Source organism: Ctenopharyngodon idella, chromosome 23 (assembly GCF_019924925.1).
Source record: "Ctenopharyngodon idella isolate HZGC_01 chromosome 23, HZGC01, whole genome shotgun sequence".
NCBI classification, from domain to species: Eukaryota; Metazoa; Chordata; class Actinopteri; order Cypriniformes; family Xenocyprididae; genus Ctenopharyngodon; species Ctenopharyngodon idella.
Window position 1 is genome coordinate 6,905,317 of NC_067242.1, and position 21,267 is coordinate 6,926,583.

The following is a 21,267-nucleotide window of genomic DNA, read 5'->3' on the forward strand; positions in this document are numbered from 1 at the left end:
AATACCTGTACTATTATATTAATAATACTATTAATTTTATAAAAAGTATGTGATTTCATATGACATTTGTCTTTTTGTCTTTCAAGCAAATATTATAGATACAAGAACAATCCATTAGAATAAAATCGCTTTTTTTGTCCCAGCTGAGTTGCCGTACACGGAAGTGTCGTTGTCAAACCAGCTCACCTACAAGAGAAGCGAGAGGTCTGTCATTCACCAGGTTTGTTTTGATCGGACAAATGTGTGTTTTTCCAAATTCATTTACTCGGTTTCTATTTGTTCAACAAGTACAGCTGGCTAATTAAAGGTTAAAGAGATCATTGTAAGTTATATGTAAAAGACAAACTTATCAAATCTTCTAACCTGTATAAAACATGAGTTAATGTCTGTTTCTGATAGACAACCTTCTATTTTATTTAATGAATGTGAAAAGAGTTAGTTGTCTCTTAAATAAGCTGTACTTAGTTAATGTGTGGTTGTCATTTTATGCCATGCAACAGGCTTAGGATGTGTTTTATGCTTTAAAAATCATCATATACATATATAAAAACCTTTTATATCTGTAAAATGCATAAGATGATGTTGTTATATTGTGTGTTTATGTATGTATAAGTGATTAGTTTGTGTGTGGTGCATTGCTACTGTGGTTAAAATGTTTTTCCCCATCCAAATGATAGTTTTCCAGAAAGGGGGTGTTTGTTTGGCCCCGGGCCCTTCTAGTTCCACCGGCGTGCCGCAGCATGCCTGAGGTTTTGTTGTTGTTGTGTTTTTGTTAGGATGTTTAACAACAGCTTCTATCTGACGCAGAACACTCTGGATGGGAAAGGAAACAGGATTAGCTGTGTTTGAAAAGAGCACGAGTTTACATAGGATGCAGTAGATTGTGATGTTGATGGTTATCAGGGCTGCTGTCACTGAACTTACAGAGTTGAATTCAGGTAGGAGGGAGCTGTGAACTAGCACAATTAGTTACCCTTCTTTTGCTTCCTTAAGTACGGTGACAACCGTGTGGTTTATGCTTTAAAATTCTTTGAGTCACTTCAGTGATGTGTGTTTTCACATATTTGGACTCAAAATATCTGACTTGGAAAAACAATGCAAACCTTATTTTTAACCTATATGAAATATATTTCAGTCATTGTGTTTAAGGTTTTAATGTTGTTTTTGGTCAATATTTGAAGAATAAAAAGACATCCTGTATGTGCCGATTGAAATTAAATATGACTGTAACAGTCACAAATATTAAGCTTAATATACTGAATTTTGTATTAAATTATAAATTAATTTTCTGTATTTTTTTCAGAGTCTAAATTAGGGATGCACAATATATCGGCCAACATATCGGTATCGGCTGATATATGTTCATTTTTAATGTTATCGGCCCAAATAGAAAACTTGGCTGATAAATAATAGATTATTTCCTTCAGCTGAGACACTTCAGATGCGCACTGTCCGCCATTATGGTTTTGAATTGCTTGAAATATGATTGAAATCACTTCAAAAAGGAAAATACAGTTGAGTGCAACATGTTCAGCGCAAGTCATAAAGGCTACGTGATATTATAATGAGAACATTATAATTGTGTGCTTGGGGCATGGCTTTTAATGGTGAGACTTTTGTTTTATAATCAGGCTCTCAAAAATTATATAAAAATGTTGATTTAGATTTATCGGCCAATATATCGGTTATCGGCTTTCAAATACAACAAATTATCGGTTATCGGTATCGACCAAAATGTTCGTATCGGTGCATCTCTAGTCTAAAAAATTAAGTGATTATGATGTAGTTTTACAATAAAATGACATTTTAAGATTTTACAAATCATTTAAAATACCATTTTGGGCTTAAGTAGATGTGTAGACATTTATCTGCAGCGTTAAACTTGATTTTAAGATTAGAACAAAAGCCAAAATATACATTTGATGGATTAAATGGGTTTATGTAAATGTACACAGTACTCTGGAATACAAGATATTAGAAACCGGGTGAGAAGACGTGGAAGTAAGCTACCTTTACCTGCTTTTATTCTATCAAATGTGCGCTCACTACGGAACAAATTAGATGAATTGTCCGTGTTGATAAAGAACATGTTTGTTTTGCTTCACTGAATCGTGGTTGTCTGAAGATGTTACATTGAGGCTGGATGGATTTACCTTTATACGATATGACCGGGACACTGTGAAAACAGGGAAGTCTATCGGAGGCGGTCTTTGCATGGCCGTAAATGATAAATGGGCAACTAATTTCACGGTGCGAGAGACTGATTGCTCACGACACTACGAAATTATGTCGTTTCGACCTTACTATTTACCTCATGCGTTCACTCAAGTGACTGTGATTCTTGCCTATGTTCCTGGCCCTGATAATGCCCTTGCAGCTGAACGTATTGCGGACAGTTATAACAACGCTGTGTCCAGAGCAGCTGATCAGCCTATCTTTTTGCTCTGAGATTTTAATAGCTGTGATGTTGGATCATTTCTTCCACAGCTAGAACAATGTGTTACAGTTGCAACACGTTTGAACAGAACGCTGGATTAGTGTTTTGGTATTATACCAGGTGCATACATTTCTAAATCCCTCTCTCCCCTTGGCTTCTCAGATCATAATGTAATATTATTGTTGCCAAAATACAGACAGGGATTGAAATCACATAAGATTCAAACAAAGACCATTCAGGTTTGGAATAATGACTCTGTGGAAACTCTGAGGGGGTTTTGAAGCAACTGACTGGGAGATGTTTTTCCGGAGCAGCGAGGGAAACTTGGACTTACTTAATGACTCAGTTTGCTCATATATGTCCTTTTGTGCTGGTAATGTTAAAGTGTAGGTCAGCGTTTAGACCCGCTCCAGTTTGCCTACAAGTCGAAACGGGGAGTTGAAGATGCTTGTCTAACTCTTTTAGATACTGTCACTAGACATTTATGGATTATTTATGGATCTTACATCTGCTTTCAACACAGTCAATATTAATCTATTGTTGGACCGTCTTCAAAGATTACAAGTTAATTTAACTCTTGTGCAATGGATTAAGGATTTTTTAATGAATAGACCCCAATATGTTAGAATGTATGACCACAAATCTAGTAGTATTATTATAAATACGGGAGTTCCACAAGGTTGTGTCTTGTCACTAAGGTTGCAAAATTCTGTGAATTTTCAAAGCTGGAAACTTTCCATGGGAATTAACGGGAATTAATGGGAATAAACAGGGAATTTGCAAAATTGCAGGTTAGCCTATAACAGGGTACTTAAATGTAGTTAAAAAAAAATATATAATTTTGGTTAAAACAACCAGGTTTAATGCAATTTCTGTTGAATTTTTACCCTGACATTCACACAGCACACTACTTAATGCAGGGCTATTGAGGCCACACCCCCTGCATGTACTGTGCATTCCCCCAGCCCATAACATGCACATTTGATCAAAAATACAGAAAAAACAGTAATATTGTGAAATATAACCACAATTTAAAATAATGGTTTTCTATTTTAATATACATTAAAATATTAATTATTTCTGTGATGCAAAGCTGAATTTTCAGCATCACATGATCCTTCAGAAGTCATTCTAATATGTTAATTTGATACTCAATTATCAATGTTGGAAACAGTTGTGCTGCTTAATATTTTTTATAACCTGTGATACTTTTTTTTAGGATTTTTTGATGAATAAAAATTTAAAGAACAGCATTTATTTAAAATAGAAATCTTTTGTAACAATATACACTACCATTCAAAATTTTGGGGTCAGTAATTTTTTCCTTTTTTTTTTTTTTTTTTGAAAGAAATTAATACTTTTATTCAGCAAGGATGTGTAAAATTGATAACAAAAAAAAAAGTGATATTGTTAGAAAAGATTTCTATTTTAAATAAATGCAGTTCTTTAACTTTTTATTCATCAGTGAATCCTGAAAAAAGTATTACAGGTTCCAAAAAAATATTAAGCAGCACAACTGTTTCCGGAAAGTTTCCGGAAATTTACCGGAAACATTCCGCCCCTCAGCACGGATGTGTGAAATTGATAAAAAGTGATATTAAAGTGATATTGTTAGAAAAGATTTCTATTTTGAATAAATGCTGTTCTTTTTAACTTTTTATTCATCAATGAATCCTGAAAAAAAGTATCACAGGTTCCAAAAAAATATTAAGCAGCACAACTGTTTTCAACATTGATAATAACTGAGTATCAAATCATATTATTAGAATGATTTCTGAAGGATCTTGGGATACTGAAATAAATAACACATAACAATTGCTGCAATAAATATATATTTATTTTACATATTTACTAAATTAGAATTAATTGAATGCGAAAAAAAAAAACTGTTATTTCATGTTATGACCAAACAAAATGTTTATATTTATGTTTGTATATGATACATTTTATATAAATATTATAAATTTATATAAACTTCCCAAAATTTCCAATTAATTCCCATAAATTCCTGTTAAGTTTCCAAATTGGAATATTTCCAAAATTCCCCAGGTTAAGTTCCCATGGAAAGTTTCCGGAAATTTACCGTAAACTTTCCACCCCTTTGCAACCCTACTTGTCACCTATTCTATTTTCCATATACACAAATGAAATCACGTGTGGAATTAAGGGTATGTCACTTTTGAAATACGCAGATGACATGGCTTTGGTGACTTGTATGACAGACAAGCAGTCCCTGGTTATATACAGGCTATTTGTTGAATCCATGGTTGGCTGGTTCCATGACAGTTCCCTAAAGCTGAACATAAGTAAGACCAAAGTTCATCCAAAATTTCTTCTTCACTTTATGAACCACTTAGGTTAGGGGGGCAGGAAGTGGAACAGGTTGAATCCTTTACATATTTGGGTACTGTGATTGACAGCCAACTGTCCTTTGCTACAAGAAGGCTAATCCGCATTTATTTCTTCTGAGACAGCTGAAAAGATTTAATGTTAGACAGGACATTATGACTACAGTGTATCAGTCACTTGTGGAATCAGTCATGACATTAAATATTGTTTCTTGGTATAGCTTACTTTCAGCTGAAAATAAGAAAAAAAATATCAAGAATTATTAAGCAGGGCATCAAAGATTACTGGGGTCTCACAGCTTCACCTTTCAAACCTTTATTATATGGCAGTTAAGAGGAAAGCAGCTTCTATTATTACAGATTGTACACATCCTCTTTATGATGCTTTTCAGCTACTTCCATCAGGTTGCCGGATTAGAGTTCCTTTGGCTAGGACTTACAGGTATTCTTTTGTGCCCAATGCAGTAGCTATTTTAAACAAGGTTAAGTGATTGTGTGTGGGTTATACAATTATGCATAATTGCTGGGTTTTTTTTTTTTTTAAATCTTAAAGATATTTGTTTTTAAAAATGAAATGTGAGTTGTGGATTGTTGTTATGTGTGTATTGTTATCTCGTACTGTATGAGAGCCTTTTAACCTAAGAAATATTTCTATCATTGGTGATAGACAATAAATGTGTAAATAACTCTATAATCGTCTGTTGACCCAGGCGACTCTGCTAGTTTCTTGTATCGCTCTCGTATTCTCAAACGATTAAATATTTGAACTTTTTTTTTGTAATCACCAGATGTGTGTGTCTTACCTTACCTGCTTCTGTCTTCCAGTGGTGTGGAGTTCTGCTGGTCTGAAATGGCAGATGATGGGCGTGGTTTTGAGGCGGAGCCTCTGAAGGGTGGAGAGGCAGAAGGGGGCGTGTCTAAGGAGAAAAGCTGCGCAGGAAAGCTGGGCTTATCCCACTTGACAGGCTGGCGCACAGCTGCATTCCTCCTCTCTCTCTTCCTGTGCCTGTTCGTTGTCTTCGCCTTTTCATTCATTCTTCCCTGCCCCGTACGGCCGCAATACACACCCGCCTGGAACCGCACATTTCCTACCGCAGGTGACCAACGTCAAAAATACAGTAGTAATGTTCATGAATTTCTGATAGGATTCTGAATGTGTTTCTCTCTTACAGCCACGTATAATTTCTTGTCTGTTGAGGACGCCAATGAAGACAAAGTCTTGGATGTGTTCTTCATGTACAAGGATGCTGATGCCAGCCGCAACACATGTTTGAGTAAAGGTAAGCTTAAACACACATGCACAAACTCACTAGCTGTTGGTTTTCTTTTGTAGAATACAGCTGAATCTATTATATAATAATTTAAAAAAAATGTTAAAAACACCACAAAAGCACCTTAAAAGTAATTCAGTAGAAGCTTGTATAGTTATATGTGAGGAACAGACCCAAATTTAAAGGGTTAGTTCACCCAAAAATGAAAATAATGTCATTAATTCCTCACCCTCATGCCGTTCCACACCCGTAAGACCTTCGTTAATCTTCGGAACACAAATTAAGATATTTTAGTTTAAATCCGATGGCTCCGTGAGGCCTCCATAGCCAGCAATGACATTTCCTCTCTCAAGATCCATAAAGGTACTAAAAACATATTTAAATCAGTTCATGTGAGTACAGTGGTTCAATATTAATATTATAAAGCGACGAGAATATTTTTGGTCCACCAAAAAAACAAAATAACGACTTATTTAGTGATGGCCGATTTCAAAACACTGCTTCAGGAAGCTTCGGAGCGTTATGAATCAGCGTATCGAATCATGATTCGGATCGCGTGTCAAACCACCAAACTGCTGAAATCACGTGACTTTGGCACTCCGAACCGCTGATTCGACACACTGATTCATAACGCTCCGAAGCTTCCTGAAGCAGTGTTTTGAAATCGGCCATCACTATATAAGTCTATAAGTCACTATATAAGTTATTTTGTTTTTTTTGGTGCACCAAAAATATTCTCGTCGCTTTATAATATTAATATTGAACCACTGTACTGATTTAAATATGTTTTTAGTACATTAATGGATCTTGAGAGAGGAAATGTCATTGCTGGCTATGCAGGCCTCACAGAGCCATCGGATTTCAACAAAAATATCTTAATTTGTGTTCTGAAGATGAATGAAGGTCTTACGGGTGTGGAACGGCATGAGGGTGAGTAATTAATGACATTATTTTCATTTTTGGGTGAACTAACCCTTTAAGTCATAATAAGGGAAAATCCTAATAAGGGACTCAAGGCTGCTGCTATGTTGTGTATTATGCTTCCTGAAGTAATGGTTTGTTTTTTCAGATTTGTCAATCCCGTGTGTGGTTTTAATGGCTGTTGATGGTACTGATGGGAAGACACTTTGGAAACGACCTTTAGCTGCTGAATTTTATTGGGTGGAGTGTGGCGTAAAGGGGCTCGGACGTAAAGAAACAGGATGTCTGGTTGCTCACGCAGACAATCTCACGGCGGTCGACAAACAGTCCGGTACAGAATTTATTACAGAGATCAGGGGCCTGTACCATGATGGTAGTTGAACAAACTCAGGGTTATAGGATTAGTTTCAAGTTGACAAAACCAAAGCACTCCAATCCGGCTTTGTTGGTACCATGATGCTGATCATCAACTTTCTCTGTCAACTCAGGCTTTGATCCTGAGTTTGTGGAGCACGTGCACATGAATGCGTGACATCAGTGGCAAACAGCCAATCACATGCCTTGCAACAGAGAGAAACTGTGATTTACTTCTCGCGAGAGAGCCAGCGTGATTCAAAACTCTTTTGCTGAAGAAAATGAAGAATTTAAACGCATTTACACTAAAGAAGAAACTTGTCCATAAAAAAGAACAAATAAAAGAAATTATCTTGATCTATCAGAGCAAGTGAAAATTGTCAGTGTTTATATAGTTTATTATATATAGCAATAGAGACTCAAACATGTAAGGTTATGTAGTCATTTTTAAAGAGTTATCTGTTGATTCTACAGCTTACATATGATCTGTATATATTAATATTTATTTTAAATAAATGCTTAATAATTGTTAAACTAAAATTGCTTGTGTGAAATGGATTAATAATAATATAGATCATATAATAATTATATAAATCATAAAATAATTATATAAATCATTAAAGCAAGACAATTTCATCATTAAATATTTGTTTTTACTACATAGTGACCTTTAATTTGGAGGAAGAGAAACTGAGGGAGGGACTTTATTGCGTTGGATGTGTCAGTGTCACTTTGCTCACATCTGATTGGTCCAATTTCGGTTTGAGATCTCTTACCCAGAACATAACCTGCCCCGGAGCAGGTTAGCTGTGAAGCGTAAGTTACTATGGTGATGAACACCGCTAAAAGCCAAGTCACTTTCATGGTACCTAAAAACCCAGGATTGGCACAAACTAATCTGAAACTTAACTGGCTAGCCAGCTAATCCGGCTTCATGGTACAGGCCCCTGGACATATGTATGGCTCCATGTATTTGAACCAGTACCATGTCAATATTATGACACACACTACTGTTAAAAAGTTTGGGGTCGGTACGATTTGTTTTTATGTGTTTGAAAATGGTATCTTCTGATCACCAAGGCTGCATTTATTTGATCAAAAATACAGTAAAAATAGTAATATTGTGAAATATTATTACAGTTTAAAATAACTGTTTTCTATGTGAATATATTTTAAAACATAATTTATTCCTGTGATCGAAGCTGAATTTTCAGCATCATTACTCCAGTCTTCAGTGTCACATGATCCTTCAGAAATCATTCTAATATGATGATTTGCTGCTCAAGAAACATGTCCTGCTGCTTTATATTTGTGGAAACCGTGACACATTTTTCACAGATTCTTTGATGAATAGAATGCTTATTTGTCATGGAAATAATTTGTAACATTATAAATGTGTAACTTTTGATCAATTTAATGCGCCCTTGCTAAGTATTAAAAAAAAACAATTCCGAGCACAATTTCTGAATAGTAGTAGTGTATGAATATGGTAATCGTTCAGTACCATGGTACCACCACCTTACAAAGTGCATTTGTTGTAAACATTGAGATGTTTTGTCTCCATCAGGTCTGATCATGTGGCAGCAGTCGCGTTCTTCTTTGATGAATGGAACTCTCCCGCTGATCAGCGTTATGGATCTGAATGCTGACGGAGCAGAGGACTTTGCCATCCTTTCATACTATCCTGAAGCTCCATCATTCACACCCATACCGGTACACACACACACACACACACACACACACAATAACATTCTAGTGCTCACCTCTGCTGAATATTTTGTGATGATGGTAATCTCTTCCCTCCTTTAGACCGAGCTAGTGTTTTTCTCAGGGAAGTCAGGTGATCAGATCGGGAGGGTGGATGTGGACATGAAGGGGATTTTTGGTCATCTGCCGTTCAAAACGGCCAGTGGCGCTCAATACCTGCTGTTACTCAATGGTGTGTCGCTGGTTTTAGCATCTCTTCTTTTTTTGTTTCTCTTTTATATTCTCCTGAACTCAACAGTTTGTTTCTCTGTCCACAGACACTGGGCTCTACGCGGTCAGTTTGCAATATCTGGTGGCTCAGGCTGGCCTGAAATCTGCGCTGAAGAAAGAGAAAAGCTGGGAGGAAAAATCTGACAGTCAAACTGGACTCATCTCACTCTATCAGTAATAAGCGTTGTGGGCTAAAACCTCTTCACTCTCTTTCTTTGTTTTCCAATCATCATTATATAATCGGCTCCTTCTGATCGCCTGTCTGCAGGTGTGATTCCCTGAAGCGCGTGTCGGTTGTTCATGGCAGTGGTTCTCCATCACTGCTGGTCCAAACGGACTCCAGCGTGTCACTGCTGCTCACAGACAAACTGAAGATCGCATGGACCACCAACACCAGCGCTCTGCTGAGGTGTGGTATCCACTCCAAACAACACAAAACAGTGGAAGGTTTTCGTGCGTTACACTGATGCATTCCTGTGTGTGTTTTTCTAGTGCACCCACATTTGGGCAATTCAACAAAGATGGAATTCCAGACATAATGATAGAGGAAGATGTTGGCAATGACACCAAAAGAGTGAGTGACCAAATTGGTATTAATAATTATAATTAGAGGTGTATGAGTACCTGGTATCCCTTGTTTTAATCATACAGTGGCAAGAAAAAGTATGTGAACCACTTGCAGAATTTGTGAAAATGTTAGTAATTTTAACAAAATAAGAGAGATCATACAAAATGCATGTTATTTTTTATTTAGTACTGTCCTGAGTAAGATATTTTACATAAAAGATGTTTACATATAATCCACAAGACAAAAAAAATAGCTGAATTTATTAAAATAACCCCATTCATAAGTTTGTGAACCATTGATTCTTAATACTGTGTGTGGTTACCTGGATCATCTACGACTGTTTTTTGTTGTGTGATGGTTGTTCATGAGTCTCTTGTTTGTTCTGAGCAGTTAAACTGAGCTCTGTTCTTCAGAAAAAATCTCCAGGTCCTACAGATTCTTCAGATTTCCAGCATCTTTTGCATATTTGAACCCTTTCCAGCAGTGACTGAATGATTTTGAGATCCGTCTTTTCACACTGAGGACAACTGAGGGACTCAAACACAACTATTAAAAAAGGTTCAAACATTCACTGATGCTCCAGAAAAAAACATGATGCATTAATAGATGGGGGGGGTGAAAACATTTGGAAATTGAAGATTAAGGTAAATTGTATTTAATTTGTCTTCCGGGAAACGTAAGTATTTTCTGTTGCTTCCGAAGGGCAGTACTAAATGAAAAAAAATGATATTCAAGTGAAATAAGAAAAATTTGGACCTCTTCATCCTGTTCAAAAGTTTTCACCCCCCGACTCTTAATGCATCGTGTTTCCTTCTGAAGCATCAGTGAATGTTTGAACCTTTTTTAATAGTTGTGTTTGAGTCCCTCAGTTGTCCTCAGTGTGAAAAGACGGATCTCAAAATCATACAGTCACTGCTGGAAAGGGTTCAAATATGCAAAAGATGCTGAAAAACTGAAGAATCTGCAGGAGCTGGAGATTTTCTCTGAAGAACAGTGCTCAGTTTAACTGCTCAGAACAAACAAGGGACTCATAAACAACCATCACACAACAAAAAAACAGTCGTAGATCATCCAGGTAACCACACACAGTATTAAGAATCAAGGGTTCACAAACTTCTGAACTGGGTCATTTTAATAAATTCAGCTATTTTTTTGTCTTGTGGATTACATGTAAACATCTTTTATGTAAAATATCTTACTCAGGACAGTACTAAATAAAAAATAACATGCATTTTGTATGATCTCTCTTATTTGTTAAAATTTTGCACATTTTCACAGATTCTGCAAGTGGTTCACATACTTTTTCTTGCCACTGTATATCTAAAAAAAAACTTGAACACTGCAATTCAAAAGTTTGGGGTCAGTAAGATTTCTTTAAAGAAATTAATACTTTTAGTGACAGTGAAAACATTTATAATGTTATAAAAGTAAATGCTGTTCTTTTCCACAAAAATATCAAGCAGCACAACAGTTTTCTCAACACTGATAATAATCATAAATGTTTCTTGAGCAGCAAATCATCATATTAGAATGATTTCTGAAGGATCATGTGACACTGAAGACTGGAGTAATGATACTGAAAATTCAGCTTCGATCACAGGAATAAATTACATTTTATAATAGAAAACAGTTATTTTAAATTGTTAAAATATTTCATGTTTTTTACTGTACTTACGATCAAACAAATGCAGCTTTGGTGAACATAAGAGACGTCTTTTATATACATGTTTTAGGTGATAGTTCTCAGCGGACACTCTGGAGACGTCCTGTGGAAGGTGAATCTGTTGTACGATACTCCGAATCCTCGTCCGGCATCGGTCCTCACGCTGAACACATACTCAGTGTTCATGCTTTGGGGACAGAGCAACCAGACAGTAAGAGCGTAACACACACAAACACACATACACATAACAGCAGAAATAAGACACTGATGTGTTTGTGTTTGTTGTTGATATTCAGATGCAGTCATCATTCCTGCTGCATCCTCGATACTCCCAAATGTTGCTGGAAAGAAGAAATCCTGCACAGAACATTCTCTCTTTTAAGGGTATCTCTTATTCACAACATCATCAAGACTTATTTTTTAAAATTACTTATATCTTATAATGTAAGTCAAGGTTTCTTGCATCTCTTTATTAGACGCCAAGCACCAAAAAAGGTGCGTAGGCACTTATTGTATTTAGTGTTCTTCTTCTTCCACTCTTGAAGTCTATTGGCAGCCCATTGAACAAAAGTTATGAAATTTGGCACAAAGATAGAGGATAGTCTGAACATTAACCACAGCAATTTTGGAGTCTCTACCCCAATCCCTCTAGCGCCACCAACTGTCCAAATTTGCACCAAATTTATACTAATAATTTTTGAACCATAAGGGCTAGAAAACAAAATTATTTTTCCTCTAATAAACCTACTTTTTCAAACTCCTCTTAGGCTGTAGCTTCCAAAATTTAGCCATGTCATCTTCAGACCATGATTAGTCAAACCATTTTCGAATAACGTGTGAATGTATTCGACGAAGAGCACACCAAAATGAACGTTAGGCTATATCTCTGCAACGCTTTACCATATTCAGACCAAATTTGTGTGTCATGACAACCACCATGAACTGAAGGTACTCAAAAAGTTTAGAGACAGCGCCACCTTGTGGTCAAAAATGCTATTAGCTTTTTATTAATTTTGCATAGTGTAATGAAACTGGTCTTAAGAGATTCCTTGGGGCATGCCGAGAACATAGATGCCAATTTTGCCACAATCAGCCGCACTTCCTGTCCACCATTAGATTTTTTTTTTTTTAAAACTACTTTTTCAAACTTTTTCGTTTGTCTTGATTTTTTTTAACCAAATTCAAGTCAGATCATCAAAAAGTTATGGATTTCATGTCGATAGACACAATATATTTAATTAGTGACACCAAACTTTGTGTGTAATTGTCACCCAACACTGACCACACCAGATCAATTTGGTGTCAGCGCCACCTGTTGGTCAAAAGTACGGTGGCCCAGTAGTGCACAACACAACGAAATTAAAAAAGCAAACATAAGTTCACAATACAATGAAATAAAGCCACAACACAATGGAAACAAGCCACAACACAACAGAAACAAGCCACAACACAACGAAATTGAGCCACAACACAACGGAAATGCTCCCGACCACTAGGGGGCTCTCAGAGCTCGGTAAAGTTAGTTTTCCTTGGCATAAGTTTTCCTTGGCACCGTATAAAAGTAATAAGCAATTATGTCACATTACAAATGATTGCATTTATGGGCTTTCAACCATTTTACTTCCAAATGTCTTTCCTCATATGTGCAGTTCTGCCTTGATTTTTAGCTCCTCATTCTGCTTCTGGTGCTTGGCCCCTTAATTACTGCTTGCAGCTATATTTTTGTTTAATGTAAAATTTTGTGCATTTGGATTTGCTGAAGGGCAAAAATGTGTTGGGTTTGCAAAACAGCTGAAGTAACTGTCAGCACCTTTAGCTAAATTGCAACATGTTGTAATTCAGGTCTGTTAAAATAATAACATCTCTCTGTGTTTGTTTAGCAACCCTGTTGGAGCGAGGTCGCCACGCCTGTTACCTCGTTCTTTCTGGACCCGACGGGCGGCAGCATGTGGAATTAGGTGAGATGGAGCCAGTGATTCTGACCAAGCGGAAGATAAAGGATGACGTGTCGGAGAGCGGGGTTCTGGGGGTAGAAGCTGATGAACCCATTTCTGAAGACACAGAGAAGTCCGTGAAGGAGGCTTTCTACAGGCTGCGCTTCAGTGATGCACCTTTCTGAAACACAATGATATATATTTTATATTCAAACACTAATCTTCAATCCAAAGATCATACAGGCCAAAAGCCAGTGGCTGCATGTAGAACTTGCACTCCTGAAATCCAAAACAGAGCTTATGTCTCGACTATTTTAATTAGAATATCTGTTAATCTGATCTAGTCTTGGACTCGATTAAAGCTGTGCTTAAGAATAAGACCCAAGACACTAACCCAACTCATCAAGGCTTTGCCCCCAATACTATACAATTGAATTTAAATAGAATGTATTAATTTAGAAGGGACACAAGCTTTTGGGTCATGCTGTATTACTTTATGACAATCATAAACTACTGTAAAGCATTTCAGATTTCTGCATAAGGCTATCAAGAGATAAGTTTATATTCAGAATTTTCAGGGATTTCATATAAAGGTGAATCTCATAGAACAGTCCAGGTCATGAAGAATTTGCTTGGAAATTAGATGCCACCATTAAAAAAATAATAACTGTCCTAAAAATAGACTTAATTTTCCCTCTTACGATTCAGGTATGAAATATGACCTGGACCTGAGATTCATGTTTAGAGCATTTGTGCTGTTTTCGTTGTAGTCTTTCATGCCGTAGTGGAGTGATGTTTTGCTTAAAGCTATAGCGGAGGAGTTCGCATTGTGTTTCATACACACAAAACAACACTAAAACAAGCCTAACTTCGTTGTGTTTGTCGAAAAGAGAAAACAAATGAATATTATTATATTTGCAGTGCAGTTTACGGGGGTTTATTTAAGACTTTGAGTCTTGTTTAGATGGTTTAATTGGTTTGTGTGCATTTGTTTGTAAGTGTTCTGCTGCTATTGTTAAAAATGCACCTTTGCGATTCTTGTTAACTCACTGTGATGTCTCACATAATGCTGTACATTTAGTGCCTTAACTAGGGACCTGAAAAATCACTACAGGTGCTGTTATGAGTATCTGCTGTTTGGGATCTTATCTACAAAATGTGGGTTTAATTTAAAGCAGGGATGAAGACACTTCTTTTAAATGAGCAGAATCTTACCTTTAGTTTATTGTTGCAAAATCAGAGCTTTATGTCGTCTTCAGTTTTCTGTGCATCATCTACATTCACAGAAGAACAGGACGATCAGCTGCACCAAAACCAGATGAATCTAAAGAAGCCAAATAAACGATAACACTGTGGATTATATACTGCTGTAGTAGATGAACATGTTTAAAATAAATCAGATAACTTGATGCTTTGTATTTATTAGAGTGAGATTTATTATTAGTTTTATTAATTGGTTTAGGTTCCTTGATTTTGTAAACCTGTAGATCAGGTAAAAAAAATTAACGTCTGCTGTTTTCTGTCTTTAATTGAGAATATTATATTTGATTGCATTGTTAACACTGTGTAATAAATAGAATGCATTCAGTGCTTCTGTTTTTGATTCATTAATGCTGGATTATTTCTTATTTCATGGTTATTTAAGACACATTTCATTTCCTTCAATCAAAACGCTCAAGCTTAGCTCATGAATATTAGGTCACACCAACTTAAAGGGTTCACCCAAAAATTAAATGTCTGTCATTAATTACTCACCCTCATGTCGTTCCACACCGTTCATCTTTCGGAACACAAATTAAGATGTTTTTGATGGAATCCGAGAGGTTTTTTTTTAATCTTCCATTGAAAAATTACCACATTTAAAGTCCAGAGATGTAGTAAAGACATTGTTAAAATAGTCATGTGACAGTGGTTCAAGCTTAATGTTATGAAGTGACGAGAATACTTTTTGTGTGCAAAAACAAAACAAAAATAACTTCATTCAACAATCTCTTCTCTTCCCTGTCATTATCCTTACGCAGGTGACGCAGTAAGCACTGTGAAGGCTTCCGTGTTTACGTCCGAATGCCGGCTCAGTATTGGCCAAAGCTGATCACATGAGCAGCACGACGCATGCGTGTGATGCTGACGCAGGAGCTGGCCAATAATGAGCCAGCGACCTGGAAGCGCTGGATGTAAACATCATATGAGAATGACACAGAAGAGAAGATATTGTTAAATAAAGTCATTATTTTGTTTTGGCGCACAAAAAGTATTCTTGTCGCTTCAAAACATTAAAATTTCCTGATAAATTACTCACCCCCATGTCATCTAAGATGTCCATGTCCTTCTTTCTTCAGTCGAAAAGAAATCAAGGTTTTTGAGGAAAACATTCGAGGTTTTTTCTCCATAGAGTGGACTTCACTGGTCTCCAAACGGTTGAAGGTAAAAATTACAGTTTCAGTGAGGCTTTAAAGGGCTTTAAACGATACCAGACGAGGAATAAGGGTCTTATCTAGAGAAACAATCGGTCATTTTCAAAAAATGTATTTACTTTATATAAGTAAATGATCGCCTTCAAGTGGTTCCGCCAAAACCGCACTTTCGTATTCTTCAAAAAGCTTACGCTGTATGTCCTACACCTTCCCTATTCAACTTACGGGAAAAAAACGGAACTGGCGTCACGTTCGTTCCGTAAGTTGAATAGGGAAGGCGTAGGACATACAGCGTAAGCTTTTTGAAGAATACGGAAGTGCTGTTTTGGCGGAACCACTTGAAGGCGATCATTTGTTTATATAAAGCATATACATTTAAAAAAAAAAATAGAAAATGACCGATCGTTTCTCTAGATAAGACCCTTATTCCTCGTCTGGTATCGTTTAAAGCCCTTTGAAGCTTTAGAATTTTTACCTTCAACCGTTTGGAGACCACTGAAGTCCACTATAAGGAGAAAAATGCGAATGTTTTCCCTCAAAAACCTTCATTTCTTTTCGACTGAAGAAAGAAATACATAAACATCTTGGATGACGTGAGTAAATTATCATGAAATTTTAATTGGAAAGTGAACTAATCCTTAGGTTGAACCACTGTAGTCGCGTCGACTGTTAACAATGTCTTTAGTACCTTTCTCGACCTCAAATGTGGTGTTTAAATTGGAGTCAGAAACCTCTCGGATTTCATCAAAAATATCTTAATTTGTGTTTCGAAGGTCTTACGGGTGTGGCACGACATGAGGGTGAGTAATTAATGACAGAATTTTCATTTTTGGGTGAACTAACCCTTTAAATATTCATAAGCCAAGCTTTCATCATAGTAATATTTTCTTCTTTTGGTTATTCAAAAAAGCTATATTATTCAATACGCTATAATAACGAATACGACCAACACTGCATTTTATATACCATTAAAAATAAATGAATACAATTAATAATTATATTAATAATATTTAATAAAAGTTAATACAACAACATTACTGTATTCAAACGTATGAAGATTTTGTTATTTATAATAAAAAGTAATGTCAGTAAAGCTGACGTGTACATAGCATGCATGTTTAAAATGTGTCACATGTCCACGTCCCGCGGAAGGAAAGTGTGCATAGCTCACGCGCTCTAGTGTCTGTGCACGCGCCGCGCGCCAGGTCACTGTCACATGCTTCGTATCGGTTAACTGCACCCACAGTGCAAGTGTTTTCAGGATAAAAATACAGAAAGCTAATTACTGATTTCTTCAAGCTTTCGCTGGTGCTCGTTTATGAGACACTGATGGGTTTATCGAGACTTTTAATTCAATCTAATTAGCGTAAGCTCAGACTATTAAACGCATCTCCTCGTGAATGTGAGAACGGAAAAGTTGTGATGGTAAACAAAACATTGCATTGTTATTGTAATGACATGATATAGCCTACTGGACATGCTCCAAAGTATTCTCACTTTTCACTGTGCTAACTTGCAAGTATCTCAGCATTGTATGAATATGGCAGTCATTGTGGTGTTGTCATTTAATACCATCTGAGCTGCATGCCAAAATACTTTCCATTTAACAGAGTGAGGTTAAAGATGGGAATGACTGAAGGTGTCCAGTGTGCCCAACAAAAAATCTTTCCATTTTTATTTATAAAAAGTTAAGAGGCCCAGAGCAGTATGGGGCCCCTGAATTCCTAGAAACGGCCCTGCATGTGATGCTCTAGCTATTAATGGACTTCTTTAATGTTATTTTTACCTTTTGCTCCACATAATCTCTTCAGTATCATACAACAAAAATGATATTCCAACCATATATGTTTAGGCAAACAAGATGCTGAAATAAAACCCCCAGTGAATTGACAAAAGGTCAAGGTATTGATCTTTAGAATAACCATGCAAACATAAACAAATCTCCAGCTGATTATCAATCCACTGGTTAAATATTAACCTGCACGATGCTATTTCCGGTTATGACCACATGACGATGTGTTTCTGAAGGTTACATGAATTCACATACAATAAATACATGATTAAGCCATTTATTTGCTGTATGTATCTTTACAATACACATGTATTTAAGCATATGGGGGCGCCTGGTGTTTGTCTTGTGAAGTACATCGCATCCTATCGCATCTCAGTCGTTTCAATGTGACCTGAGTCCGCCATACCGTGTGTAAAGGACTGCACGAGCGCTCAAGTGCACTTACTATCACACACACAAAGCAAGTGGATAAGGATTGTGTGACACTGAACAAAAGTCACTTTCAGCAGCCAGCCGCCTTAGACAGGTAAAACACATTTTCATACAATGCTTTCATTGCTTGCGGTAATTTAACGCATTTTATTGAAAAAACTACATTATTCACTGTGAGATCAGATATTGATTCTCATTGTAAAAGCGAAAGTGTGGCCAATGTGTGGTGATCATAATGCCGAGAGCATCGGGTTTATTTAAAAATACAAAACGAATATCCATTTACATTGAATAATAAATGAAACATAATACCTTAGATGCGCTATTGTAATAATGAAATGTATAGGTATATATAGCGTTGCTATTTGTCATATATGCACGCTGTCTGAACGCATTTCCTGTAATTTATATAGGCCTTTCATTATATAGATGATATATATATAAATACATTAGTCTCGTGACTAATGTTTTTTTATTTTTTAATGCTGAAATGCACATTCTGATGCAGCTTTATGTACATATATGGGCATTTTTCTGAAATAGCCTATCTTTTGGATTGCGCAGCGAGTGACCGATCATTCATCTGTTGTTGAATATATGCATTTATTTACGATCGAGATAGTTATAGGAGGATCTTCAGGCGTTTTGGTCTTTATAGGGTGTCATAGATGGAGTGTATTGTTCATGAGAATAAAGTTATCTGAATCTGCATATATCTTAAAGGGACCGCGCGAAAGTCATGGCAGAGGACATTCAGCAGAAACTGGAGAAGTACCGCACGGCACCATTCGATGCCCGCTTCCCGAACCAGAACCAGACGAGAAACTGCTGGCAGAATTACCTGGGTCAGTCATATACAGGAGGACATATTAAATACAGAGTATCTGTGTGCTGAAACTTGTACTGTGGCGGCACGATTGTCAGTGTACTAATTATTTAATGAGTTTCAGGTGGGTCGACATTTATGTCAATAATTTGAATTGTTTTCGGTATTTAAAAGAGTTTTTAAACAAAACTTGTTGTTATATACTTGTGATATATGATATAGAAAATGTGCAACTTACGTTTTGTCGATTCGGATCCCAACGGAAAGCGCTCGAGCGACGTACTACTATGGTCACGTGCTTAGATTAACGCGATTTTTGTTCACTAGCGCTTGTATGTGCACTCTATAAACACTTTTACGATTAATAAAACTCTGTTCGAAACATACTCTACGTTCGAAAGTATAGAAGCTGTTTCCGCCTTTTTTAATTTAATTAACTTTTTATCTCACAATTCTGATTTTATTGCAATTGTGATCTAGCAATTCTGATTTTTTTCCACCTCAGAATCGCCTGATATAAAGTCGCAATTGTGAGTTATAAAGTCAGAATTGTGTGAAATAAAGTAAGAATTGAGAGCTATAAACTCAAATTTGCGTGATATAACATCAAAGTTGCGTGTTATAAAGTCAGAATTGTGAGATATAAACTCACAATTCTAAGAAAAGTCTTTTTTTCCTCAGAATTGGACTTTATAAATTGCAATTGTAAGTTTTTATCTCACAGTTCTGAGAAAAGGAGTCAGAATTGCAAGTTATCTCACAATTGTGAGAAAAAAGTAAGAAAAAAATATCTCGCAATTCTGACTATTTCTAGCAATTGTGAGTTTTTAACTCGCAATTCTGACTTTATTTCTCACAATTACAAGTTTATATCTCACAATTAGTATTGTCAAACAATCGGGATTAATCGTATCCAAAATAAGTTTGTTTACCTAATATGTGTGTGCACTGTGTATAATTATTATGTATATATAAATATACACACAAGCATTTATTTAATACAAGCAAGTATTTAGGGAAAAAATGGTTATATTTATATATAACGTATATTTTTATTTATAATATAAATTATATCAACTCATAATTGCGAGAAATAAAGTCAGAATTGCGGGGTATAAACTCACAATTGCTAGAAATAATCAGAATTGCAAGATATTTTTTTCTCGTAATTGTGAGATTTAAACACATATTATGTAAACACAAACTTTGACAGCCCTAATATGTGTGTGTATATATATATATATATATATATATAAAATCTATCAATATATCACTGTTTCCACAAAATAATTAAGCAGCACAACTGTTTGCAACACTGATAATAATAATCAGAAATGTTTCTTGAGCAGCAAATCATCATATTAGAATGATTTCTGAAGGATCATGTGACACTGAGCTTTGATCACAGGATATAAATTACATTTTAAAATATAATACAATATAATACAATTTTAAATTGTAATACTTTTAACATAATAATTTCAATAGTTTATGTTTTTAAATAATTTTAATGTTTTGTAAACATTTTAACGATAGTGTATACGAGTAAAATTTCCATCAAAATCTAAAATCAAAAGGAGAAAAAAAAAGGAAATTAAATTTTGCATAAAGATAATGAGGCCTAGAACTGTTGAAATTTGTTGCATTTTTCCTATTATTTTCATTACAAATAAGCACATTTTAAATGGAAGCTGTATGCTTTTTTTGAGATTCGCCTTCACCATGGTACCATGACCACATGAAAGAATCAAATTATTATTTTTTAATAGATTATTATCGATGCCAAAAAGCTCTGGATTCCAAAGGTGTGGACACAGCCCCATGTGACTGGTACAAGAGGGTCTACAAGTCTCTCTGCCCTCTTTCCTGGGTAAATATCCCCTCACTCCCAACTTCTGTCCAAAGCATAAGCAGCAGAATTGTGCATAAAGACCATTTACTCTCAATATTTGGTGTGTCGCTCAGATCGAGAAATGGGACTCTCAGAGGGACGACGGCACGTTCCCAGGGAAGATCTGAAGATCGCACAGTCTCCAAAACACTGCATCAGGGGAACCGAAACGCATCTGTCTGTGGTATCGTCTCACCCCAGCCGAGCAGGGCCTTATCAAAGTTCGTTTAAAAATGCACCTGTCAGGCTGGAGGATGAGACAGATTGTTAATGTCATTCCTTATTTAAATGAAAGTGTTGCAGATTCTGCATTAAATTCTCTCAGGCATTGAAACGTGATTCTGTTGTTGCGTGCTTCATGGAGTCCCTGTATACATCAACAAGTTTTGCTTGGCATCCAATGCATATTGCACCAAAAAAAACAATGGGAGTCACCAGA

The 21,267-nt window shown here is 36.0% G+C and overlaps 2 protein-coding genes across 5 annotated transcripts; both read left to right on the plus strand.

Annotated features, from left to right (window-relative positions):
• The first annotated feature begins 143 nt into the window (after positions 1-143).
• fam234a (family with sequence similarity 234 member A) lies at positions 144-15,063 on the plus strand. Of its 4 annotated transcripts, none has more exons than XM_051882180.1 (12): positions 144-220; positions 5,611-5,882; positions 5,958-6,065; positions 7,126-7,308; positions 8,899-9,044; positions 9,141-9,270; positions 9,356-9,482; positions 9,577-9,717; positions 9,801-9,882; positions 11,610-11,750; positions 11,836-11,923; positions 13,420-15,063. In XM_051882180.1, the coding sequence occupies exons 2-12, from the start codon at positions 5,636-5,638 to the stop codon at positions 13,656-13,658; spliced, it is 1,632 nt and encodes a 543-aa protein (XP_051738140.1). In that variant the 5' UTR covers positions 144-220; positions 5,611-5,635; the 3' UTR covers positions 13,659-15,063. The 4 variants fall into 4 exon arrangements, with proteins under 4 accessions (XP_051738140.1, XP_051738143.1, XP_051738141.1 ...); XM_051882183.1 differs by having other exon boundaries at positions 174-204; XM_051882181.1 differs by having other exon boundaries at positions 202-322.
• Positions 15,064-17,956: 2,893 nt separating this feature from the next.
• Positions 17,957-21,167, plus strand: LOC127506073 (cytochrome c oxidase subunit 6B1). The gene is made up of 4 exons (XM_051882213.1): positions 17,957-18,205; positions 18,835-18,956; positions 20,707-20,807; positions 20,903-21,167. Exons 2-4 carry the CDS (start codon positions 18,851-18,853, stop codon positions 20,954-20,956), a joined length of 261 nt encoding a protein of 86 aa, XP_051738173.1. The 5' UTR covers positions 17,957-18,205; positions 18,835-18,850; the 3' UTR covers positions 20,957-21,167.
• Positions 21,168-21,267: the final 100 nt, after the last annotated feature.

Bases quoted from the DNA above. Each gene is read 5' to 3' on its own strand.
- fam234a (XM_051882180.1), top strand. From the start codon at position 5,636: ATGGCAGATGATGGGCGTGGTTTTGAGGCGGAGCCTCTGAAGGGTGGA. The intron at 5,883-5,957 runs GTGACCAACGTC...TCTCTCTTACAG, and splicing joins CCGCACATTTCCTACCGCAG to CCACGTATAATTTCTTGTCT. The intron at 11,924-13,419 runs GTATCTCTTATT...GTGTTTGTTTAG, and splicing joins GAACATTCTCTCTTTTAAGG to CAACCCTGTTGGAGCGAGGT.
- LOC127506073 (XM_051882213.1), top strand. From the start codon at position 18,851: ATGGCAGAGGACATTCAGCAGAAACTGGAGAAGTACCGCACGGCACCA. The intron at 18,957-20,706 runs GTCAGTCATATA...ATTTTTTAATAG, and splicing joins CTGCTGGCAGAATTACCTGG to ATTATTATCGATGCCAAAAA. The intron at 20,808-20,902 runs GTAAATATCCCC...TGTGTCGCTCAG, and splicing joins CTCTCTGCCCTCTTTCCTGG to ATCGAGAAATGGGACTCTCA.